General features: G+C 39.4%; 2 protein-coding genes across 2 annotated transcripts; one reads left to right on the plus strand and one right to left on the minus strand.

Moving 5' to 3' along the window:
- The first annotated feature begins 467 nt into the window (after positions 1-467).
- On the plus strand, positions 468-13092 carry csf1a (colony stimulating factor 1a (macrophage)). Its single transcript, XM_076268098.1, has 6 exons — positions 468-654; positions 5610-5723; positions 6273-6335; positions 10633-10803; positions 12239-12425; positions 12796-13092. Exons 1-6 carry the CDS (start codon positions 622-624, stop codon positions 13080-13082), a joined length of 855 nt encoding a protein of 284 aa, XP_076124213.1. The 5' UTR covers positions 468-621; the 3' UTR covers positions 13083-13092.
- A 2503-nt stretch (positions 13093-15595) lies between these two features.
- On the minus strand, positions 15596-24569 carry LOC143104386 (uncharacterized). Its single transcript, XM_076268437.1, has 7 exons — positions 24472-24569; positions 23942-24286; positions 23605-23707; positions 23407-23489; positions 18255-18332; positions 18013-18095; positions 15596-16391 (listed from the first exon to the last, which is right to left on the minus strand). Exons 1-7 carry the CDS (start codon positions 24524-24526, stop codon positions 16101-16103), a joined length of 1038 nt encoding a protein of 345 aa, XP_076124552.1. The 5' UTR covers positions 24527-24569; the 3' UTR covers positions 15596-16100.
- Positions 24570-27433: the final 2864 nt, after the last annotated feature.

The raw sequence follows: 27433 nt of genomic DNA on the forward strand, positions 1-27433 counted from the left end.
TGCTACATTGCAGCACGTTTTAATTCTAAACTCAATCCTCAACATCTAGGGTTGACAGTGGGCTGAAGACCCTTTTGAGTATGAATCACTGAAGGTGGCATATCAACACAACATGTTACCAACAACAACATATTACCAACAACAAGCAACTGTGAAATTATGTATTGTGGAGGTCTTTTCAATGGCAATGTAATTGATGTAATATTCTTGGGTCTTTTATGCAAATTGTGAATTGGTATGACATATGCATGGCAGATCAATGTAAGAGAAAGGAAGACAGGAAGAATCCCTCAACTTCAGCCTGTCAACTTGGGAACTGTTGAATGAAGGCCAACACTAAAAGGTTGAGTCACTCATTTCCTGTAAACCACAAAAGAAGGAGGTCTTTAAACAGATACCCAAGACTTATGGTCTGCTGAGAACACACAGTCAACAGATGAGACAAATCACTGCAGTCGATTTAGTTTGCAAATTGCAAGTTGCAAACGATAATTTTTATTACAGGTTTATTGTCTTCAATTTCCTTGATCCTATAAGCTGAAAACACAAATCTTAAGGATACTATTTTCCAATGCATCTAAAAGTGGAATTTGTCATTTTTTGCTTGCCCAGATTATCCAGATGAACACATTCAAACCAGGCCACAAAGAAAAGGTATGCGCATATACTTATTTTCCTGTTATGAGTCGCTGAGTTGCTATTTATTTATTGTATGGGATATGTATTATTTTGTATTGATTTGAACCAAGAGTGGTAAAAGGAGAAATAAGTAGTTTTGTCAAAATGCCCTTTGCAAGGATAGCTTTGATGGGAATACCATGTGTAAATATTTCTTCCATCTTTTCTTTTTCCTGGCATTTTATTGCATACCTACCTGGAAGTGTAATTAGAACTACATACTACATCTAAAAGACAGACGCAGCAGTTACATAGCATACGCAGGGTTTAAATGACATTGGTAGATTATTTATTAACTGTCTCAGTAATTCATCTTTACTTTAGTCTAGAAATACCCCCCGCCCCCCCCCAAAAAAAATTGCTCCATCAATATTGTGAGTAATGCCATAGGAAAAGTGGCATATTACATTAAAAGTGGGATAAGTGGCAGATTACATTCTGAGATGTACAACAGAAACCTACAGTACATAGTTAATGTATCTCTTGTTCTATAAATCCACATTGTATTAGTTATTATTATTCCATTGTTATCTTAGTTTGTTCTCAAAACCCATTTTCCCATTAATTATGTTAGAAAACGTACAACCATATACCTTACTTACAAATTCATACATTTTTCTAGCAACACCTTATTGTCAACTTTAAAGCAGTGTTTCTCAAAGTGTGGTCCGGGGACCACTGGTGGTCCGCAAGTTATCTCTAGTGGTCCGCAAGCAGACGTGATAAAATATAATATAGATGACTTGCAATATTGAACCAACTTGTATGTAAATCCAAACAGTTCTGCAACACTGCCTATGTAAGCTATGCCAGTTAAAATCATATGAATCATTTTACACAAAAAGCAAGGTGCAAAGACAATAAGCTAGGTGGTCCATGAGGGGTTTTTTATTGGTTAAGTGGTCCTTGGTCTGAAAAAGTGAAAACATTGACTTAAAGCAAGGGCATAGGTTTGGTCTCAGCTTTGGTAAGGACATAACCCCATATCCCCCCCCAAAGAAAAGTTACATATACAGTAAAAATAAACAGTTTTATAAAATTTCAATGATAACATGATAAAGTAATTAAGTAATTTTGCTTTAAAATATTAATGGTAACACTTTCTATGAAGGTTATGAGCATGCATGTCTTCCTACATTAAAAAGGAGATATCAATTATCAACAATGACAAACCAGCTGGAACCTGCCACTATCTCCCATTCATTCCCATTCAAGATACGTCCCCAATTAAGTGGAGTAGCGTAAAATTCAAGTAGATTTGCTGCATAGTGGAGATTTAGAGGACCCCAAAATCATCTTTGCATGTAACATGCTGTTGGTGCATTTTGACATTGTGGACGTTCTCTAGGGAGGGTGAAAAGCAGGTTGAAGTACAGCAACTCCTATTTATTGGCTACATGTTGGTGCTCCCTCTATCACTTTGGTTCTTTCCTTCTCTGAGTCTGCTACGAACACGACAAAGTAGCCATATGCTTGACACTTTCACGTGAGCATCAGATAAATCCCTGTCGGTTTCAGACACTAAAATGATAGCGTGATTGGAGATGTACACTTTATGAGAATATCAAAATGAATAGGCACAACAAACAAAATACGAATTAGTTCACTAAAATATTGGTAGGGACAATTTTGTCATCCCAAAATATTGGTGGGGACAAGTCACCATGGTCCCCATGCAAACCTACGCCTATCACTTAAAGAACATTTATTAGATAATAAAGCTGCTTACATATAAACACATTAACACTGACAGGATACCATTCAAACAAAACTTAGACCACATTCAGAACTATTGCATATAAAGTACATGGTATATAGGTATATATAGTAATGGTAATGTGATATTTCATGACTAATTGCATGATTACACCATACAGTATCTACTGCATATAGCCAAAGTATATTTTTCCTCACACAACCAAGTGCCTTGTTTAATGAATGCATATTTCTTTGAGTGTTTGTGGACATCTGACATGGCCATTTTTTCAGTGCTAAATGAAGGCCTCTGCTCAGCTCAGCCAGCGTGTTGTAGGATTCACTTTTGCCATCTTTTAATAACATTTAGAGTTTGTTAACTAATACGAATGCTGCACACGCTACATACATACGAATACGAATGCTGCACACGCTAGTTTAACAAGTCTCAAATTGAGGTCAAGGAAGTGATCTGGAGACGTTCTGTCGGACTTTAATGTCATTACGGGTGAAGCTAATAACATCAAACATTCAAAGTGATTTAATCAGCCTGTAGCTCACGTCACAGACAGACAGACAGCTCATTGCACTATGAGGCTAAACAAAGACAGCTAACTGACAGACAGAACTTGTAAAACTCAAACAACGGATGTGACTTTCCCTCAGTGTCTCTGATCAGTTATTTTCTTGGCAAACCAACAACTTCAATTAATATGTTTATGTTTATGTTTATGTTTAAAGTTATTATCTGACACTTATGTCCAAAGCAATTGACAATGACATCAATACGCAATACATTAACATTACAATTAACAGTTTAAAGTAGTCATATAGCCTAAATAAAACAAAAAACAATATTACTAATAGACTAAATGTAATTTAACAGAATCAAAAGCAGGAAACAAAAACAAACATTTACAAACCACTGTAAGGAGAATGTATGGTAACACTTTACTTGACAGTATCAACATAAGAGTGACATGACACTGTCATGAACATATGACACTGTCATGACACATGAACCCTAACCCAAAACCTAACCCTAACCCTAATCCTAACCTCTAACCCTAATCCTAACCCTAACCCTAACCCTAACTAATTTCCTAACCCTAACTTGTTATGACGAAAAACAAATGTCACTTAACAGACATAACAGAAGTGTTATGTCATAAACGTTTATGACTTGTTTATGACACATTCATGACAGTGTCATGTCACTCTTATGTTGATACTGTCAAGTAAAGTGTAACTGAATGAATTAGTCAGATGCAAGGTAAAGAGGTTTTTTTTTAAATACCGAAACTCCTTGAAAGGAGATCATTAATGAATAGGAAATAACCACTTCCGTAATGTTGTTATTATAATGTTATTATTAGGCAAGGGGTCAGTGGAAGGTTATCTACTATTTTTAACCAGAAATAATACATACTTTATCCTTAAGTCTATCCTCCTTCTATCATCAGCTGGTTTTGCTTTCCTAGTTGTGGTAGATAATAAGCTACCAGAGCACTATTGCAAATGTCTTTGGAGCTGATTGCATAATCATGTTAAAGTTAATGAAATAATTCAGTTGTAGCTGAACATCACATGTTTCCCAGTAAACATATCTGTATGGATGTTTGATAGCTCATAATAAAAATGTTGCTGTAATCTTTTGTTAACAGCCTTCATGGCCTACTTAACAGCATATATTTCTGAAATCTGAGGAAAGTGTCATGGTCTTTCTTGTGTTTTAACTTAATGTAGACCACCATGATGGCTTTCTGACATTAAAAAGAAAGATTACAAATATTATCCATGCTCTCTCAGTTTTTGTATTAGCTGTCCCTGTTTTGGCAAAAACCATGAACTCAAGACAGCTTAAATTGGCATACAGTAGTTCATACAAGTGAGGCTTGTGGTCTGACAGCTGCAAGCTTACACAATCTTCTGACCTCAGACAAACAACACCTCCTGTTACACAAAGGGCACAGTGATGTCAGGCTAAAAAAGCGTCAAATCTTCATATAAACTCCTCTACTGCAGTGTTTTTCAACCTTTTTTGTGCCACGGCACACTTTTGATACTTAAAATGTCCCACGGCACACTAACATCCTGTGTGAAGAAAAAATAAACATACCATAGCCTAAAATTTCAAATAATACACAGATATGGCCTTATTATGGCTTATGCAAGACCTGCTCAATAAAACAAGCACCCTCTGTTTCATTTGTAGGTGACTATATCTAATTTAATTGTTGTTATGAACTGGATATGTGATGATTCTGTGAGTACTGGATATGGGGCCCCCGTTGTACAATGCCTGCATACCACAAATAGTGCAATCATACAATCAATGAGAGCATGTGGTTATAAATTCTTTGATGCAACAGTTGCTTTTCTGGACCAGTGAGTGACATTTGGCTAATTTTCTGCGGCACACCTGATGATCTCTCACGGCACACTAGTGTGCCCCGGCACAGTGGTTGAAAAACACTGCTCTACTGGACACTCTCACTATTGCAGCTATCCAGCAAAGTGATTATGCAGGCAGCTTAGCTATGACTTGAACACATGACTATGGTCACCCATGTCTAAACCCATTAAATGAGATGCTGTTACCTCCACCTGTCACCACCTTTTCGCAGGTGGCGTTGGTAGCATAGTGGCTAAGGAGCTGGGCTAGCATGTAGTTGCCTGAAAAGTTGTGGGTTCAATTCCTGGCTTGAACCATTGTGCCCTTGAGCAAGACACTTAACCCCAAGTTGCTCTGAGGACAATGGCCCTTTTACCATAATTGGCATACTGTGTCGCTTTGAATAAAAGTGTCTGTTAAATAAATAAATGTAAATGATGCACGTTTCAGACTGCCTCGGCAAGTGGTTTGAGTGATCAGATCACAATGTGTCTTGCTGATTGTATAGCCTTGTCATCGGATCTCCCAAGACGCATTCTAAAAACAAACCTAATCAGGGTCTCAGAGTTAAGTAACCTTGCTTGACCTGAGGTTGACCCTTCGTATGATCTCAGGGGGTAGTGGTAGCATGGTGGTTAAAGAGCTGACCTACTGTACCATCGTTGTAGCCTTGAGCAAGGCACCTTACCCTGAGTTGCTCTGTTTACTCTGGGGAGACTGGCCCTTGTAATAATTAACATATGTAAGTCCCTTAAATAAAAGTGTCAATCAAGTTAATAAATAAACAAAATAGGACCAATGGCACAGCGTACATGATATTATTGTCTGGGTTCATTCACAGGCAAGGCGTCTGAGTTTCTTCCTCATCCTCTGCTTCCATGTGGCCAGGGCCCCTCCACCGGGTTCATGCAAGCACTCCATTACCCAGGACCACCTTCTGACCCTCCGAAAACTGGTAAATCCACTCAACACTGTTCACTAAAGGTCATAGCAGCATGCAGTGGCATTTTTGAAATAAAAAAATCCTCTACTATGCTCAATGGAGAATTGATTAAATTAATGAGAGTATGAACATGGTCATTCATTGATTACTGTTTCAAATCTGAAATGCTGCAATGGCATACATTCAATTAGGATTTTCCACTGTGAGGAATTTCAAATTGTGCAACATCCATTGCATTTAGTATCTGAGAGGTTGAATCTGACATGAATCTTGTTTGTCTCTGGCAGGCATCATCTACTATATAAAGTAACAGATGACCAGGCCATATGTGTCCTTATTTTACCTGTACATGGCATCCTCTGCCTGTTCTGACTGAAAATTGATTCACAGAGCCCTCTATTTTTACTTTTAGATACTTCTCCCATAATATGTCCCCTCATTATTGATATGTCATTATATCATTTTAGATACAATTTTAGTTTTACTTTAGTTACATTATTAATAACAGAATCAGCACAGGCAGTAGCTTTCATTAAGTGTGTTTTAATTGTCTCTTCACAGATTCAAAACCAGCTATCAAGTGGCTGCTCAATTAGATATACTTTCATAGAGCGGCAACATATGGTAGGTATTTAATTTCACTTTTCTTGCTCTTAAGGAGAAGAATAAATGAATGCTAATTACTAAAGCCAGAATTTCTAAATTTGACTAATATCTGTCTGAGGTTTTTAGAAGGAGTGTATCACCTAGGAGGCTGATACTATATAGGTGGAAGGTTAGGGACTACACTCTCAAAATGCCATTTTAACTTTGCACAACACTAAGCCTCCCAGGTAGTGAATATATATCATATCCAGGAAGCAAGTCATTAATATCCAAGAGAAAAAGACATCCAGTCATTCACCTGGAGAAATTTTTTCTTGAATTGAGGAGGTCAAAGAGAGGGCAACTGCATGACACAGTGCTACAGGGAACTCTCATAGACCATACACATTGCCATTCATCAGAAAGATATGAGTAATGAAGTGACAGTCTTATATTTACAACACAGACATATTAGTCTAGGTCAATTTTTAAAAGAAAGGAAACCCTGAAGGCAAATCATGTTAATTTTTGGCATGCAACATTTTCAGGGGTTTTGAAGGGTGCTGAATTAAAATCTTCTGTATGCCAGGCTCAAAAATGTCCCATAATGCCTCGAATTAATCACTTATCTTTTGGACTGTACAAGGTAAAAACCTGAATGTAATGTGCTTTTATAGGTTTTCACATATAGAGAATTTAATGCCATGCTCAGATTTAAGATCAAGACTAGAGAAAATGCTTGAAATGAATGTACATGGTTAAAATTGTTGTCTCGGATAATGAATAATTCATGAAAAAGAGGACCATGAAACAGGTTGATGGCTTTCTGAAGAATTAACTTGAAACATGTTCAGAAGCAAGGTTGATTACTGTATTATAACTATCTATTTATATTATTTATTTGTATTTTAACTATTTATTTAGTATTTGAAGAAAAAACTTGAAACTCTTAGGCTAAATGCCTATTTTAACTATCTATTTATATTATTTATCTGTATTTATCTGTATTTTAACAATGTATTTAATAATGCATATTTACCTATTTATTTAGTAATTAATCCATTCTATTTTATTTAATTCTTTAAACTTCTAGGTATGAAGAGGAAGGCTACACTAGGCGAGGATCACATCAGCCAGCGGCAAGCGGCAGCGGCAAACGTAACGCAACACTCAGACCATAATACGTTTTTTGTCGTTCCTAAGCAACACAAACAGTTTGTCAGTTGAATACGCCCGCGTTGCGCTTTGAAAGTTAAACCAAGTTCAATGCTCAGCTTGTTCAACGCTAGCGTTACGTTCCGCTGCCGAACCATAGAGAACAATAGGAAACCTGCCGCTTGCCGCTAGCTAATGTGATCCCCGCCTTAGGCTATCCTAATCATCCTCATCCTCCTCCTCTCCAGCAGTGTTCTGACAGGTGCTGCTGCAGCTGCATGACTCCATGCATAACATGCCACTTTTCCTGCAACTGCAGTGCAGGCTTAGACATCCCTTGAAGCAACCACAGGAGGTGATCTCCTTATAAGCTTTTGGAATTGGTGAGAGATAGTAGCCTTTCCAACATGTGAACGGCTGATTGGTTGTGGCTCGCTCCCCCCAGTGGATGAAGCTTTGGAGCCCCTCTTCTCCTCTCCCAACTCCCTCTTTGGTGGTCCCTCCTGCCTCAGTGCCAATGGCAGGACTATGGAGGCTCTGCTAGGTAAGCTGCATAGGCCCACAGCGATTCAAGCCCGCCTGTTCGACACCTCTCTGGTCTCTTGTAAAGCAGTGCCGGTGATCCCACTATTTTGAGAGAGCTCCAGTCAGCCTCTGTGTGCCTCACTGCAGTGTCTAAGCAGGCAGTGGCGTACAACCACACTGTTGTAGCAGGCGCGTGAAAGCTGCCGCTGTACAGAAGAGGTGTCAGGGTGTCTTGGCAGGCATGCCAGGGGTGCTAGGCGCCCTAGGGCATTCATGCCTCAGCCACCACACCTACCTTGGGGCATTCGTCTTGGGGTCCGACTGATTTCAGGCAGCGACCTCAGGCATCCCCGGGGGGGCCAGCGTGCTAGTGCCCGTGGCCCCTCCAGGCGCCCTCGTCGTTCCTGACAATCTGCGGGCCAGCCAGCCTCGCCTCTGAGCTCGATGCAGGAAGGCTTGGCTGGCCTTAGGAGCGGATCCATGGGTGCTCTCCACCATGACCCATGGGTACCACCTGCAGTCCAGGACCAGACCCTGTGTGACGAGGGCACCTACGGTTACCTTGGTGAGCAGTGCCATGCACGCTCAGACCTTACGTGCAGAGCTATCCACCCTCCTGGATAAGAGGGCGATAAGGGAAGTCAGGTATTCAGACCCCCAAGCGGGGTTCTTCTCCCGTTATTTTCTTGTACCCAAGCGCACAGGGGACCTTCGTCCTATTTTAGACCTCAGGGGTACCTCCGGTCCCTGAGGTGCAGATTCATCACAGTTCCGAGGGTGCGGCAGGCCATCAATGCAGGGGACTGGTTTGCTACCATCAACCTGCAGGATGGTTATTTTCAGATACCCATCTGGCCGGGGCATTGGCGGTTCCTGAGGTTTGCGTTTGAGGGTCGGGTCAGGTGCATGGATGCACTTCTTGCACTTCTTGCACCCATGAGGCAGCGAGGGCTCAGGATATTAAACTATCTAGACGACTGGCTCATCTGTGCAACCTCAGAAGTGCAATGCCGACTACACGTGGTCTTGCTGTTAAAGCACATTCAGGACTTGAGCTTGCGCTCAAGAAAAGCAGGCTCCAGCCTTCCCAGGTCACCGCCTTCCTGGGCATGGTCCTGGACTCCAGGAGGGCATCCGTGACTCTCTCACCGGCGAGACAGCAGTCTTTCGCCGCATGTCTCAGTTGGAGTTGGACTCAGGTGGAGTGGAAACTCTGCTTTCGCCTCTTGGGCCTTATGGTGGCAATGGTGCAGGTAGTCCCCCTTGCCCTCCTTCACATGTGCCCAGTCCAGAGGTGCCTGTTGAGCCTAGGCCTGTGCCCCAAGGCCCTCCCAGGCCAAGGTGACTGTGTCCCGCAGGCTTCACAGGGCCCTACACTGGTGGAGAGATCCCGCCAACACAGAGAGGGGGAGTGCCATGGGACCGGTGATTTGTCGCTGGGTCGTATTTACAGACGCATCCCCAGTAGGCTGGGGTGCCGTTCTCGATGGTCAGGGCATCAATGGTCTCTGGACAGAACCTTGGCTATCCCAGCACATCAATATCCTGGAGCTGAGGGCCGCTCTCCTCACCCCCCACATCCTGGAGAGTGGAGGCTCTAGTTAATTTCTTCCTATTCACAAAGGCTAACTAGCTAACGTGTTTTTAGTTTCTTATAATATATTAATTATTCAGTTAGCCTATACATAATCCTCACATAACAATCTTCACATGCTATTACAGACGTATGACATGGTCCTAAACAAATTGTTATGATATTATGTTATAGTTTACCTGTTACTGCTGAGCATCATGTGAGGGGAGCGATATAATTCACAAGCGCCTCCTCAGTGTATAGGTAGAGGGTGTGGCCTCATTCAGGGTTACATATGGGTATTTGTGTGTGTAGGGGTAAAGGTTGGGGTGGGATGGGCAAACATGTCATCATAGCACACTGGACATCAAAACAATAGCCTCAGGTACAATATTTCATTAGTAGGGAAATCTAGTAGTAACAGTTTGGCATTTAGCTTAAGAGTTTCAAGCATTTTATTCAAATACTAAATAAATAGTTAAAATACAGATAAATAATATAAATAGATAGTTAAAATACAGTAATCAACCTTGCTTCTAAACATGTTTCAAGTAAATTCTTCAGAAAGCCATCAACCTGTTTCATGGTCCTCTTTTTCATGAATTATTCATTATCCGAGACAATTTTAACCATCTAGTCTTGATCTTAAATCTGAGCATGGCATTGAATTCTCTATATATGTGAAAACCTATAAAAGCACAATACATTCAGGTTTTTACCTTGTACAGTCCAAAAGATAAGTGATTAATTCGATTTTGACCTGGCGGCGGCGGCCATATTGGATTTCTCCATTTTGAGGCATTATGGGACATTTTTGAGCCTGGCATACAGAAGATTTGAATTCAGCACCCTTCAAAACCCCTAAAAATGTTGTATGCCAAAAATTAACATGATTAGCCTTCGTGACTTTAATAAAGCACATTTTCCAAAATCCTGCCTAGTCTATATGAGGAGAACAATAATCCATAAGAATCATTCTAGAAATAGCTATAGCATATAGCATATCACAGAATGTAAAACGATTAGTAACATGTATCTAAGTCTAACAATGATAAACATTCTGCTTCCTGTGTTCTGTTGCAGAGTGAGGTTTGTTACATCAAAGCTGCGTTTCCACAGATCCTGGATTTACTCAAGACACATTTTCAATATGTCCCAAAATCAGACAACAATGGCTATGTTACGGCCTTGGAAAATGTAATTTATAACATCTACACCCACAAATGCATTCCTGAAATCAACGAGGAAGAGGAGGTAACATTTCTGTTTCCCCACTGCTGATGTGCTACTACAATGCAATGTCATGTAGTCTTTGAGTATAATTTGATATACTCAATTTAGAATTCTTTTGTGTAATCAATCCGACCATGGGCAGGACCGTAGCAAGCCTTTTCGCTTTTTGCTTTTCGCACATGATAAAATAATTTAATTCAACGGCCATTTGATCAAGCAGAAGGACACACAGAAGTGAACTCCTTCAATTGGTAAATGTCAAGCATTAACCCAAGTGTGTTTGGAAGAAGGTTACACTTGTGGTAATTGTTAATAATGCTTTTCTGTAAACATGTTATCTGTTTTAGTTTAAAGCCTAAAATATGTATTTAACACACATAAGACACACACAAAACATCATAATCATTCATTCATTCATCAATCCTTCATTATAAATGTTGATTCTTGTTGTCCCTCAAATGTGCTTGCTTTCATGCTTTCAAAGGCTGGTACCCTGGAAGGCAACTTAGATTAATTCAAGTTTGTGGAACTACAGTAATGGCAATAATGTGACCTATGTCTACCACAATGAGTTCCTCTGACCCTCCCAAGTGTACATGAAAGAACTGATGAGTCTGTTTAAGGGCAAAACGTAGTTGGATTCAAAATGAATAAGATTAGACCATAATTAGATGGCGGTCACGGAATGGACTGGAGCCGTCTTTGTAGACCCTCAGTGACATGAACAACGCAGGCCTCAGAAGTCCCCCCACTCCGATCAGCCTGTTACCTACCCAGCTCTTTTTAATCTTAGGAAGTGTGCTTTAATACAAATGAGGAGATTTATGTGACTAGGATACTATGATCAAGGCGTCGGCCTGTCATGGCTCTGAGGGTAAACAGGGGCTGTTCTTGTTCAACCTTTATGAATGTCTTCCCAGTGTGTTTAAAGCTATCGTTTTCACATGAGATGAACAGACTTGCTGTTCATCAAAGAGTCTAGAGTGTTTGTACAAAACAGCATTTATAAGAAGCAGATCCGGGCCAAAGGATATAGGGTATATCATGTGTGGTAATCAGGTTATGAGCAGTCTTCTTGCCCAGGTCACTTAATGAACTCCAGGGGGCGCCAGTTATTTGTTTGTTTTTGAGGAGAGGTAGACATTTAGGTCATCACATGACCAGACCCCTGATTTGATGTGATCGCTACAATTAACATTAAAGAAACAAGCTTATACAAATCCTTACGTACTCTAGAACAGACCACTACTCTAGAGCTGCAATCCCTGTGTTCAAGAATATCAATGATGATGTGATACATGTTAATCATTAAACACCAATTTCAGCAGATGACTTGGCTCATGGTACAGACACAGAAATCCATATCATGCAGACAGCAGAATTTTGGATGCCATGTCTTGATATGTTGAGATGCTCATACTATTCTCCCCCACCCCCCACCCTTACCTTATATCAGGACAATCCTGAGAAGTTCACGAATGACTACAATACATCGCCTCAAGAGGGTCTGCAGAAAGCCCACAATGTCCTGTCTATGTACATGAACCTGATGACGGAGAGCCGAGAGCCTTTAGACTGGAGCTGCGAAGAAGAGTATGCAGTGGATGTTCTTGAAGCCCATGATGTTCACCACCATACACAAGGTAAATGGCTCATCCCATAGCCATCAGATGGAAAACCACTTGTTCATAAAATATGAGTACAAATAAAGTGATTACTGTAACATGCTTTCCCTCACTGCTGTACATAATTATAGAAGTAGGTATGCATTCATGCAAGACAAGTTTTGCACTTAATGTATGTTTTATTCTTGGTAAATAATGCTCAGTAGGGTATAGATAAATTCATATGAAGTAAACTAAAACGTTTGTTTAGCTGTGACTGTCTCAGCTTGTTTCCCTGCTATCAGATGTGAAAAAGGTAAATGTTAAAAGTTTGTTAAGGTTTATCATCTGGGTGGATTACTTTCAAATTTCTTTCTAAGTAATACAGTATCAATATCATCACCCCCAGGCACTGCACGCTGTCACTGTCCTTCCACAGAAGAGTGGCCAACCACTTCAGAAATCTATGCAGCGACAAGCGAACAGACAGACCGACCTCCATCACAGTTCACAACAAAGACTCTGGAAGGATCCTCTCAGCCACACCATACTACAACAGCCACAGCGTGGCCATCCCAAACAGCTGGCACTGCTGACGACCACACAGATGTTTTGGACTCAAAGGGACAAAAAGGCGGCAGAACCTTGCATAGTGATCTGCTCACTGGACCCACACTTAAACCAGTGACAGAGTGAGACCTGTATCATGGGGGTGGGGGGGTGGGGGGCGACAATATTTCACAATCAGGCCCCCATATAGTCCAACATTCACAATTCAATGCAAAGGGGCTCTTTTCTCCATAAAAGTGAAGACATCATACAACTAATGAACTGTTTCACTGTCAGTGGTGTGGTGAGCAAGGTCATAGTTGCCTGAGAAGCTACTGTGATGTTTGGTCGGTCGAGCTACAGTATTCTGTTCCTTGTCTCCAAAGCCTATTGGAAGATCTGCAGATACTATGGATGGTATTTTTGGTATTTTACCCTCATGCAAATGTATATTGTGTGCATGTTATACAATTATTATAAAAATAACAGTGCACATGCACACAATACACATTTGCACGAGCATATATATATGCAGTGCAACTGGAGAGTTTTCAGACCCATTCAAGTTTTCCACATTTTGTTTTGTTTCAGACTCATCTTACATGTAAAATGTAAAGATTAAATTATTATTTTTCCTCATCAATCTACACATAATACTCCAACACTCCGCAAAGTGTCTGAATATTTTTTGTAAAAGGAATATTTCACACTTTTATTTTTTATAAATTTACAAAACATTCCAAACACCTGTTTTTTTGTGGAGTGTTGGAGTATTGTGTGTAGATTGATGAGGAAAAAAAATAAATTGAATCCATTTTAAGATGAGTCTGAAACATAACAAAAATTAATGTGGAAAACTTGAAAGGGTCTGAAAACTTTCCGTTTGCACTATATATATATATATATATATATAGAGAGAGAGAGAGAGAGAGAGAGAGAGAGAGAGAGAGAGAGAGAGAGAGAGAGAGAGAGAGAGAGAGAGAGAGAGAGAGAGAGAGAGAGAGAGAGAGAGAGAGATTTCAGATTTCAGTAAATTCCCAGATTCCTACTGCTGGTTTAATATTACAGTTTTTTACAATTGCTACAATTTGAAACCTGCCACCCTTTTCTCAAAACTATAAACACATATCCCAAATCTCAAACTACATTCTCAAAACCTTTGCCAACCTCTGCAAAACGGAACAATCACCTCAAAACAGTTGTACCTGTGCTCAAAACCATGCAAATGCTGCCTTCAGATCATCTCACAAAGCAGTCAAAATGAAAAACACTACTGAGCAGTCATTATACTTTTTATACTATTTGATGTACAGTCTACATCAAAAGAAAACACAGTGTTCAGGGCAGCTCATATAGTTCCAGGCGAAACGTTAATTGTTTACAATACAGAAAATGCATTTTGCATCTAAAAAGCAAATCAAAACTAAACAAAGCAAAACAATTTCATAACTCTGTGGATTCAACATTTACTGTAAATCCAGTAAACATAAAGTACTGCGAATGTAGGTTTGTGTTTACAGTTTAGAGAAGCGAGTGGAAGGTTTCAAAAAATTTGTTTTAGCAATTGTGATTCTGCGATCTAGGAAAACCCACTAAAAACCCACCACATGGTGCACTCAAAAATCCTTGATTTTTGCTCCCAATTCAGCGGTTAGGGCTGTGAGGATTTACACGGGCAACTAGCACGCTAGCTCAGTTCGCCTCCGTTACACTAGGATGGTATCAGAATCACAAGTTGGTAAAACTGCACCATGTGGTGTGTTTTCCTAGATCGCATCACAATTGTGAAAAACTGTATACAGGAAAAGACAGGCATATCAGTACTATAAATGAGGTGCATTGCAGTCTACAGCCTACAATGTACTCTGAATGCCTCACTGACAGTTTCTTTTCATCGTTGATATGAACCTGCACCTGTTTACACACTGAACTAGTTTATATTGGTTGTGTCACATCATTTGAGAAAAGATCAATTTTGAGAAGATGTGTTTATGGGATTTGTGCTCTATTTGTGTTTACCTTTTGCCACTTGTGGTTACCATTATGCATCACAAGCACAGCACAATGCAAAATGTGTCTTATTGCATGAGAATGTGTTTATCGTTTTGCAAAAAGAGTCCATGAGATCTGCAAATTGTATTGTATTTGTGAAAACTGTTTAAGGTTTTGCCAAAAGAGGGATTGATTCAAGAAATGTATTCAGGCAACTAAGAAATTGGTTCAGAGATTGGAGTTTAGTGTTTTAGCAATTGTGAAAAACTGTAATACAGGCTTAAAACTTATATTTTAGTAAATAGTAGACATCAATCCTTATACAGCATCTGTATTTGTTGATATTCAAGTTCAATAGCCAATCAAATGCACCCATGTCTTCATTGTCCAGAAGCAATCTTGTCGATAGGCTGGTATAGTGCATCCAAGACACTTTGTTTTTTTTATCTATGAGCCAAGGCTGTGAACACCAATGTTTGTTTTGAGATAGAGAAAGAAAGAGAGAGAGAGAGAGAGAGAGAGAGAGAAAGAGAGAGAGGGCACACAATGTGGAAATGTGAGGATGAATTCACAGAATTTGACCAACGAGTGTATTGAAATCTTGAACTACACCACCTGGTTCATTCGTAATGGTGTTTGTGTCCTGAAGTGAAGTACTGCAAAATTGTGGTGCCAGTAGGCAGCAAATTGACTGTTTCCAAATCAAATAGATTGTCTGTTTCACGTATGTTCTGGTGAAACTCTTAATTTATAATAATTGACTAATTATTTGTGAAAGCAGATTTACAATCACTTTTTATCCCAAGTCATTTTTTCTTCAAGTTACATTTAATTCCTCAAAAAAGATACACTATTTTAAAACGTGTGGAGTTTATTTTTCAACAGTTTTAACTGTTACAGTCTAAGTAACAGTGGATTCTTGTAATACTGTATTTCATGCCCAAATGTTTTCATACAGATTATAACGGCCTAAACACTGTTGTTTATTGGAATATAAAGAAAACCTGCCTGAATTAGCAGGAAAGCGTGAAAAATGAAAAGAAAATAAACATTTATTTTCATTAAAAAAATTAAACAATTTCACAGTAGACAGCTCTATTGTTAAAGCAAATATGTTGTGGAAGATATGTCAATGTCTCTGCTTTTAGATGACCAAGAAAGCTAAAGGTTCATCTATTTGTGGAAGACTATTGTGGTATAGTTCAGTGACAAGTTGTCACTCTCCACACCGCTAGTGTCATCTGAGTTGTCCCCTTCACTTCCATCATCTGACAGCTGTTCATCTTCATCCAGTTCTTGCGCCTGCACAATATTCTCATAGTCCTCCTTTGTAGTATGTTTGGGCTTCACACGATCATCGCTGCTGCTGGTCACTCTTGCTGGCACATCTGAGACATTCTCATAGGCCTTCTTTTGTACTGAAGCATATTCACATGTTTGAAGGTGAGGGTGAACAAGAAAAAGCTGAAAAATGAACAGTGCCAAGTTACTCTGCTGAATCAGTTCAGTCAGAAGTATAGTAGCCTCTGTCTGCCTTCTTTTTAAATCTGTGACTTTTTTTTTCTTGATGGATATTATTTTGCATTTAGCATTTTGCATATAGGTATATATACTGTATCAGCTAGCAGGCAGCATTGTAATATCTGGTAGTTGTATATTTGACCGTTTTGATTGTCATGTTTGGGTCATATGCTCTTCAGCCAGCCAGACTTCAGCCTGTGACACACAACTGATATTTTGTTCACTAGCTAAGCAAGCACCTGATGATAGATAGATAGATAGATAGATAGATAGATAGATACTTTATTGATCCCCAGGGGAAATTCAAGGTCTCAGCAGCATACAGACAACACAAACACATTCTTGTGGCATGATGTGCTTAGTCTAAGTTTTACCATTGCCAATTTGAAAAGTGAAAGTTAAAGGAGTAATAGAATGGTGAACGGAGCATTTTACCTTGTTCTGTGATGCTAACACAGAAGGTATGCAACTTTGGTCTGTCCAAAAAAATGCTCAGATGTTATTGCAGAAGTCCAGTTACAACCCCATAATTAGGCTGGATAATAAAACGGTCCATTTTGGCAGATTTATCGCCCCCTCATGGCTTTCTGGACATCCAGATGAATAATTAATTACCTTGCAGCCAGTGACTACTCATTTCAACTTCTAGCTTACAGCTATTAGAGGGTTGGCTAAGCACAAAAATGTGATACATTATCGTGGCCAGAAGGTAACGTTGCGGTGACCAAATGACAACTTTCTGGCAACGTCGCTGCAACGTTGTGTATTAAGTTAGGAAGTCATTAAGCGGGTTTCCATCCAACTTGTTAATGTTAATGTTAATGGCATTTTAACTATTCAAATAAGGCATCCTTAGTGGAAACTCTTCAAATGTACATTCAATCTTCTAATGTGCATAGATATTTGATTTGTTACAGGGTGGTGGATTAACTCTTGATTTGCATAAGGTATACCTTTAACACAATTAAAATATGTGGAAACAATTTATTTCATATATTCACATTTGTTGCATTTCTACATGTGTGTTTCCGTTAAAGTTGCTCTCACAACCTTACATTCTAATCCCTCAGCTGATGTTGTTTTTTAACTTGCATAACAAAGTGGCTGAAAACACATGCAGATGCACATATTCTTGAGCTGAATTTTTGTGAACATGCATATAATCAGGGTTGTAGTGGAGGATAAACGTACACTAGACAGTTTATCCACCTCTGAAATTTCGGAAATAGAGTTTATCCACCTCTTATTGGAGTTTATCCACCAAAGAGATTAATTACTGCAGTCTGTCCTTTTAGGCTGTAAAAATCACTTTGACATTTTGTGTTTGAACACTTTTTGATGTCTGATTCATTGATCAAGAGGAATGTCTAATATGTGGAATGTGGATAGGCAGGCTAGATTTACCGTGCCGTTCCTGTGAATAAAATCTTGGAACGAAAAATTGTACTTAATGAAAGTATGATGTAGTAAACCTAGCGTATAATTTTAGAAAATTGAAAAAAAAAAAATCAGATTACATTAAATGTTTCCATTTGCTGCTTTATTTCATAAGACAGCAACTTACCGATCCAGCAGAACTTCCTAAGGTTGTCGAGGCTTTGTCTTCAGCACCAGCAGGAGGAGTAGGCACAGCAGGACCTGTGGGGTCTTTCCATAAATTGCAATCACAGATATTAGAGGGAAGTTGCTTGAGTGAACAGGACAATTTGTTTCTGCACAACTAACTGCAAGTCAGTTAATGTTATCTGTCATGATCTGAAAGTTCCAGAAATTATGAATGTCAAAATTTGATATACTCCTGTTTACCCTGTTTTTTCTCACGGGACTGGTTCGTTTTTCGAATGACATAGAATCCACTCTCTGTAGTATGTTGTTCCACAGAACCTGAAATGGGAATTTTATGAGCATCATACACATGTATTTACTTATATAAACCTACCACAAAGTGACACAATTCCCCAACATTGAAGCATTAAAGGTGTGTAGAAAAATAGTGTTAGGATGAAATATTAGATATCTAACAGTTAACTTTAAACATAAACATTTTTTTGGTCCATAACTTGACCATAAACCTACATGTATACACACCTTTCTCTATTATTATTTACTGTCATCCAATTGTTTGTAGACTCTTTGGGCTCTACCTTACACCTAGCACGAAGCTGCCAAGTGCGAAACAAGTGAATCTGACACATTGTTTAAATTGCAAATAAACATATCCCCATATCTGTATCCATTAGCCGGCCTACACAAAGAAAGCCTAGTCATTTGTAACTTACTTCGAAGAATAACCCTCAGCTTTGTTTAATTTGCAGAGCTGCATTACTTAGTAGCCTACTTGGTAAAGCTGTCTTCAAAATAGCCCTAATGTGCAAACACACCTGGCTTTTAAAGGGAATGGGAGAACAATCAGTTAGCCTCTCTCTTAGATAGCAGTTAGCCTCTCTTTTAGTTAGCCCTAGTTCATCTTTTTGGCCTTTTCTTTTAGACTTGTCACGTTTTCAAGTCGACGACTTTCTGGTCACTGGGTTGGTAGACGTGAAAGTGCAGCACCATGCAGAAGTAGTGGAATAGCAGTGACATATTTGCCAAAGCAAATCAGAGAACCACCTACTCTTTGCGATAAGTGCCATGGGATCTTTAACAACCATGGTGAGTCAGGACCTCAATTTAACATTCATGCAAAGGAAAACATCTCCTGCAGTACAGTGTCCCTGTCACTGCAATAGGACATTGGAATTGATATTTGTTTGGTGGCTTTTGGCCAAAGGGAAGAGTGCCACCTACTGGCCAGTCACCAACACCACTTCCAGCAGGAACCTACTCTTCCAAGGCGGTTTCTTATCCAAGTACTAACTAAGTCTGCTTAGCTTCATCTGCTGGTCTGGCTGCTGGTTAAAACAAAAGGTGAAAGGCATATAGGATTTTAACTGTCTCACTGAATTGCATTATGCACACTCAATTCTCACTGGTATTTGCTAGACAAAAAGTACCAAAACATGATTAGTTCATAGATTTCACATGTAAAAACATTTGATGAATTGTGTGCCTGTGTGCTTGTTTGTGTGTGTGTTGTTTATGTTTGTGTGTGTGTGTGTGTGTGTGTGTGTGTGTGCATGTGCTTGCGGGTGTGCCTGTGTGTGTGTGTGTGTGTGTGTGTGTGTGTGTGTGTGTGTGTGTGGTGTGTGTGTGTGTGTGTGTGTGTGTGTGTGTCTGTGTGTATGTGCATATGAATCACAAATGAATGGGTATGGGCTAGGAGGATGATGCAGGCTCCTGAGAATAACAAACCATAAAAATGTTGTCATCTTAGTGCAACAGCTCAGGTAGTTATTTAGCAAAAAAATGCATTTTTCGGGTTTTGGGGAGCCCAGCGCGGGCAGTGGCCCCTGGGGACCTTCTTCTCCGTAGAAGTCTAGCAGGGCTACATGCCCACCAAGTTTTATGTTCACTGGTATTTCGGTAACCCGGGAATCATTGACCAAAGATCGATGATGGAACAAAACAAAAAAAACTTTCATTGCTAGCGGCGGTCCTAATTGGGGGCCAAGCAGTGAAGCTGCGAGGCACCCATTGTGTTTCTACGTTTTCCTATTACTAGTGCAGTGCCCATTAAAACATGCTATTCTTGTAGCCCAATTACATGCCTGCAGGTAGGCCTGCTTTAAAAATAGGATGATAGGGAAAAACATAATTCCAGGTTCAACTAGATGTACCGCAGAGCGTGTGTGTGCCTGCGTATGTGCCTGTGCATGCAAGCGTACATATGTCTACTGTGTGAGTATGTGTCATACGTATGATTACTGTGAATGTATGTGTGTGTGTGTGTGTGTATCTGTTTGTGCACATGTGTGCACATGAAATGGGTTAACATGACCCCTGGAGGCAAACATACGGAAAAAAATGGTCATCCTAGGCCCTACAGTTCTCAAGATATTCACAGAGAACTGTGTCTGCCCTACCCTTCTTTCGGGGGGTCCAGTCCAGCGGGGGGGCTACAGATCAAAACGAAAAATGACGGTTCCATGCTATCCATGTGGGGGTACATGCCCACCAAGTTTTGTGTACCCCGGTCTTTCAGTGTCCCGGGAATCCTTGTTGGTGTACGTCAGTGTTGCGCGGGTTTGGTCACAAGCGGCCCGCGGTCGCCCGATATTTTAATCAACCCGACCGCAACTCGGACCGCGAATATTAATTAGGACAAAATTATACCCGACCCGCGATCCGACCCGCTTATTTACAAAATGTGTGCTTTTGGTTATAGGCTGCATGCAGTGTGACAGTAGGCCATTTCTGTAAAAACAAACTAATTTATTTACGAAACTTGATGCAGTAGAACTACACGCAGTAAGCATGCAGGACATAATGTTTGCGCAGGAGAAAGAATGAGAATAAGAGCGCAAGCACGCACGCAACGCACAAAGGATAAGAACACTAGGATAAGATTTGAAGGCCATGGACATACATCTTTCTTTCGAAAACAGAAATGGTGAGGCGAGGTAGGCAAGAGAGATACATTGCTGGTCAAAACGTTAGCGTAAGAACTGGTTTATAATGCTGAATGAAACACAAAGCTTTACTAAAGCACATCCACTGTTTAAAGTCACAAACACAACGAACTAAGGTAACTTTTATGCATGCGCGAACCTATACATACCGGTAGATATGGCTGTGTATAGTCTGTGCCATAACATTTATTCCTGCAGGCTGCCCGTTTTGGCTGTCATATTTTTAATTGGCTTCGCAAGAAGTAGGCCTAGACCATAACCATAGCCTATATCGCTTTTCCTGAAGGGGTGTCTTTATTATTTTAACTCGCGTCTTGCTTCTTTACTGTTGTCTTTACTGTATTGATGCTTTACTGTATTGATGCTAGCTTTCTCGTGATATTTTAAGTAGGCCTATTTGTAGAAAATATATATTTAATTAATTTTAACTGACCCGCCCGCAAATGACCCGAATATCATTAAAATATTTTGTTTATGACTCATAACCGCGGGTGACCGCGGTCATCCGCGGGCGACCGCTTAATTTCGGGCAGACCGCGCAACACTGGTGTACGTCACTAAATGTACACATCAATTATTTTATTGTAAGGCCCCCCATGAACGAAAGTACACAAAACTTGGCATGCATTCGGAGGGTGTCATAACGATCCTACACTTTTAATTTCGTGCAGTTTTGACCTTGTCAGCCAGAGATATTGTGATGAAAACACCTAATTTTTTGCTTTTTAATTTTTAACTAGGTGGCGCTATACATGAAATAAGTGGTAATGGGTTGGGTTGACATGCCCCCTTAAGACCAACATACATAAAAAAGGTGGACCTCCTAGGCCCTACGGTTCTCGAGATATTCACAGAAAACTGTCTACCCCGGTCTTTCATTGTCCCGGGACTCATTGACGGAAATTTGGGCATGCGAAAAAAAAAAAAAAAAAAAAAAAAAAAATCTGACTAAACCTATATGACCGCCGCTTCGCTGCGCGGCGGTCATAATAATGAATACAGATAATATAATAATATAATACATTTGAAGTGAGCAGAATTTAAGCATGGCTGCATGTGACATTTTTTACAAATCAAAATGACATAATCCTAACCCACAAGCACATGCACACACACACACACACACACACACACACACACACACACACACACAAACTCACACATGCACACATGAGTTGCAAGAGTAGGCAAGATGGAGGCAAATTGACAAGCGTGATATACTTTTGTGGAGAGAATGTGCAGGAATGAGTGGCGGTCATATTCTGGACCGTTATGCGTTTGGTCACCTATGCGGTACATCTAGTTTAATGCTGGTGTTACTCATGTTCCTCTGTGGTTAGCTACAGAGGATCTGACACTTCAAATGCTGTAAACTTTGTAAAGCATCACATTTTAAATTGAACTTGACGCAAACGGCAGGATGAACACATTTGCAACAGACAGAGGTTGCTATGTTAATTCCAGTTGCAAAGTCAGCCGTCCTCACCAGCTAACACGATTATCCAGTTACTGTACAACAACAGTATGACAATTACAGGAAGATAATCGCTCAGTTTTTCATTATTAGGCGATTCAAAAATAGGTCAAAAATATGTCGAACACTGGAGGTAACGCTTAGGCCTTCCTGTGGTTTTGATCAGCCCAATAATCTCTGAAATGTCAATTAGAAACACTAAGGTGAAATGTGTTCAAACTCACATGCCACCAGAACAGACGTATACCGGCTTTGAGGTGAAATAAAGGCTCCACCCCTGTAAATTCACATTATGTAACATCCATAACATCACATCCATAATGCACCATTAAAGGTTTTAAAAGTAAGAAATGGTTACAATTTGTTCATCACACATTATATTAATATAAATCAGCTTTGCTCAGAAACTTTGGACATTGTCACATCAACACTTATGTATGTGACATGACCATGGAACTTGCTGATTTATAAACAAGAGCCTTACAAATTTAAGGAGCTGTGCTCTTAAGGCAAGCTGAGCATACACATTTCTCATTATCCCTTTTTTAAATATGTATAATATTGCCATGTGAAAAATGTTGTTTCTGTATCATGGTTGCACACCATATTTATGATGTAAAAAGAGTGTAATTTTCCATCAAATTCAATCAGATCAGTTACAAACAATAAAATATAGACCTAAATTAACATTTTAACAACAGTTCTATTTGTGTGTGCACAACTTCTGTTTTTCCATGGTAAGGATGATCTTTGCATGGAATTGCCCTACAATTAATGCAACCATGACAATTCTAAGACTGTTTAAAGACAGTATATATTTCTAAGCACTTAAAGTCATGTGATTCTTCTTTGGTCTTTGTTTGCATCTTAATTTACGATTACTGAGACCCCTTAATAAGGTATCACAGTGTATTTCTACACTCATGTTTATCTCTGTAAATTCATATTATAAACAATAATTGCCTTGAAAACATACCTTTACGATACTTTACAATGAAAATGACAACAGCAAGGCAGATAATAACCAGAGAGACTCCAACAACAGCATAAACCCATGTCCTGAAAAAAACACACATTGTGATGAGAAGAGAAGACTGTGGGTAGGCTACTCCATGTCAATTTGATGTTGTGACATTTGTTTAATTAGTTTTAGCCAATCAAGTATTATTCAAACCTGTCATTGGCTTCCTCTTTAATCGTAGGGATGGTTTTTGGGATGGTTTCTGGGTCACGGGTCTCTGGGGTGGTTTCTGGGTCACTGGTATCTGGGATGGTTTCTGGGTCACGGAAGAAAGAAAGAGTTGAAACGTTTAGAAAAGATTGATTGATAGATAAAAGATAGATTGTTGGTTGCAAAATATCTACACATGTCTTTAATTGGAACAAACCCTAATTATACATGTTATTATATATGTATATTCAACACGGTAATCACAATATAAATGTACATTATAAGATATAACTTTGTTGTCACTTTTATTGCATTAGAAATAAACATGTAAAATGTTGACCTTTGATTGAAATGTTAATTTTTGCAGTAGCTGAGGTCCTGGTCCAGCGGTAAGTATAGAAATAAATTCCACATTGGTAAGTCCCATCAGTGCTCTTGTCAAGATCAGATATGGTGACTATGAAATACTTGTAGGGAACATTTTGGAAATTCATTTTATCAGTTTGATGAATTTGGCAGCCCCCAAGAGGACTCATCTTGCACCAAAGCAATTTATATTCCCAATATATATCCAAATGGCCATAGTTACAGCAAACTTGGATGGTCTGACCAATGCTTCGTTGCACCCCGCTTGGAGCTTTCACTAACAATGACATGTTGACATCAACATCACAAGGAGTAGAACCTATAGAAATAAATGACATAGTATGTCTTTTTACAGGCAATACTGAAAAACTTCACATTTTTCATGCAGTCTAACACACAATGGGAATAGTGCTAATGTTGAACATTGAAACTATGAAATTTGATAATTCATGGTCATTTTGGCATAAATGATTATAACAAAATAAGACTGCATAATAGTCTTACCTCCTGGAACAAAGATGGAAATGAACCCTAATAGTATGCTAAAATGTGCTTCCATTGCCTGTCACCTTGGAGTAGATTTATTTATTTGAGCCTCACAAAGTAAAGCTGATAAAGGCAAAAACAGGGGCAGGAAATAGTGTCAGTTGTCACTTCCTTCGCGCAAATTCATTCCTGTGATGGAAACATCTGTGGCTTACTTTTTAATGTTCAAGTAATCTCTGTACCTAACACAGATCTGCTCTCACATACTGTAAAAAACGAATAGTGCAACCATAGGTTGTATGGTTTTAATGTATCATACACATTTATTTAAATCTAGTTATTCAACAGCAATCAAGTATTATAACAAAGCACCCAATACAATGTAATACAATAAAAAATATAACCTACATTTAGCAGTTAGGTGTTTTCAGATATTGACAAGGGCATACAGTGTAGAGCAGCAGAATCATATATCAGTTCAAAAACTTCTTTTCAAGTCACACGACATTTGATTGACACAGAAATCTTGTGCTCCACTCCAGTGTGTTCATTTTCCATAGCGGAGACCAAATGAGTTCAGATTGTACGAGGACAAATTACGCCTTTTCTTCATTTCCGGGATGGCCATCTCCTTAGAGAACCACCATAAGCTCCTGGGTAGCTCCATCATCTCCAGTCTGTTGTTATCCACTTCCTCAGGGGGTTGGGGAGAGAATATGGATGAGGGTCCCATCATTTGAGCTGCTGAGGCACCCCTCAGTATCCTCAGAACGTCCTCTTCAGCTGTGTGAAGTTGGGGATCATAAGCAACATATTCATTTCAATACAGTACATTCATTTGAAGTGAGATTCCCCTTTTGATACGTTTTGTGTTACATGTAGACATCAAACCATATTGTATCTAAAATAACGCAAAGATGAAATGATGTTCTTTGGCCTACTGGTAACAAAATATTTTATCTTAACGTGCACTATCAGTCATCATGGCAGGATTTGAAGTGTTTGTGGTTTTATTAGGTATATGAAAGAGGGATCAATGGAAGTATCCTGTTTTAATTTCTTACAGCCAAATGAGTTTTTGTGAAATAAGTGAAGTGAATGACAAGTGAAGCACAAAAGTACCGTTTGTGTTGAGGGGGTCACTAACCCCTGTTGGAAAAGACCTTCCACAGCAGGTAGCAATAATCAATATCAGGAGGATGGACAGCATTTTGTGGTGTTTGGACACTCAAATTACCTGAAAAAGTAAAAACACGCACACATACATACACGTCTCATATACGTCTCATATATATTGTCATAACATGTATGTACACACACACACACACACACACACACACACACACACAAAGACATACCAACATCCTACCCTCCACACACAAACACACACACTGACACACACCAACACCCTACACACACACACGCACACACACAAACAGCCTCCCCTCCAAAAAACACACACACAGCAGCATAGGCCTACATCAAAAAGGTCATCAAAAGAACTCTGACATTAAGCCAAACACACCATCTGCCTTTCTTCTTCATTTCAGTATAAATGATCATCATGTGGAGTGTTTGTTCTGTTTTAAAGTTGGAAAAATAAGCATCAAGAATATTTTTCTTTTACTTTTTAAGCACCATAGCTGTATTTTCCTTGACAGTTCTTGTTTTTCTCAATATTTAACATTCTATTTCTTTTAGATATATAGCATATTTGCTAATATTCTCAGATATTCTATCTCTTTCTATTTCTAATTATGCACGCTGTATCTAATGTCTGAAGCTATATTGACATCCACCGAATGGAAATAGTATGTGGTCTTGTTCATAATCTTGTTATCTGGCCTCTTCCTGTTTCGCTTATCTACATTAATGCAGGATACCAAACTGCAAAACAGTTTCGATTCAGTTTGAGTTTTTATAGTGCAGAAGGAAGAAAAAGAATGCTCAAGTAAACAGATATGTAAACAAGTGTATTTACAGTCATTTGACTGTCATTATGTGAATGAAGGCATTCTTCTAAGTAATACATTTGTTATGTTTTTGTTAATTTACTAAAATAACGTAAATTTACTACAATCTTATTGGGATGGTGCAGCCTTTACTCTACTAATGTAATCCCATCCCACAGAGTCACTGGAATTCAGAATTGAATTATCTTTTCATATCTACATAAACTTTAAAAATTCAATGATGAATAATGAATAGACCCATGGTTAGCATCATTAACAATGAGAATGACCTATCAAGTAAATTCAGGCACCAGTTACAGCTCTTACTATGTCTGTCTTGACTTTTGAACGGACTGTATTGTCTTTGTATTCAGTCTACCATAACAATCTGTTCACAACAGGTCATGTCAACAATGTATCTATTTAATATCATGATGTATTTTAACAAGAAACACAACAGAAAATGTCCCATCAAACATATATGATGGTAGTTATATGGTATATTCATATTCATACCACTGCCCAGCACTAATTACATATAAGTATCCAAAATAAGCTGTATGGTCAAAGTCACCATCTTATCACTAGTGGTCTTTAAGGAACAAACCCACCACAGACAAGCACCTCCACTGTAGTCTTCGTTGTTCCAACTCTACTTTGCCCAATATTGTTAGCGCAAAGACAGTCATGTTGTCTTACCTTGATTCCTGATCCCTGGGCTAGATGACGTGTGGCTGCAAACGCCTTCTTCACACTGCCATTCCCTCCTGTGAGGTGAAGGGCCTTAAATGGGAACGTTGTCTGCGTCACCACCACCACGGTGGGCAGACACAGGTGGGCCACCGTGACCTTTATTACTGCCGGTCCCAACTCCTGTCCCACCTCCACCCCATGGCTCTCCGTCCTCTATGTTCTTTGGCTTTCCGGCTGGTGATTGCAGACATTCCTTCCGTAGAATCCTTGAAAGGCTCTAGCATTCCTGGCTAGCGTCCTGACCTGGGCCCAATACATGCTAATTGGATTCTATT

Source organism: Alosa pseudoharengus, unplaced genomic scaffold, assembly GCF_046254945.1.
Source record: "Alosa pseudoharengus isolate Yale_2024_CS ecotype anadromous, Long Island Sound unplaced genomic scaffold, YU_APseudo_1.1 YU_APseudo_1.1_scf_5, whole genome shotgun sequence".
NCBI classification, from domain to species: domain Eukaryota; kingdom Metazoa; phylum Chordata; class Actinopteri; order Clupeiformes; family Clupeidae; genus Alosa; species Alosa pseudoharengus.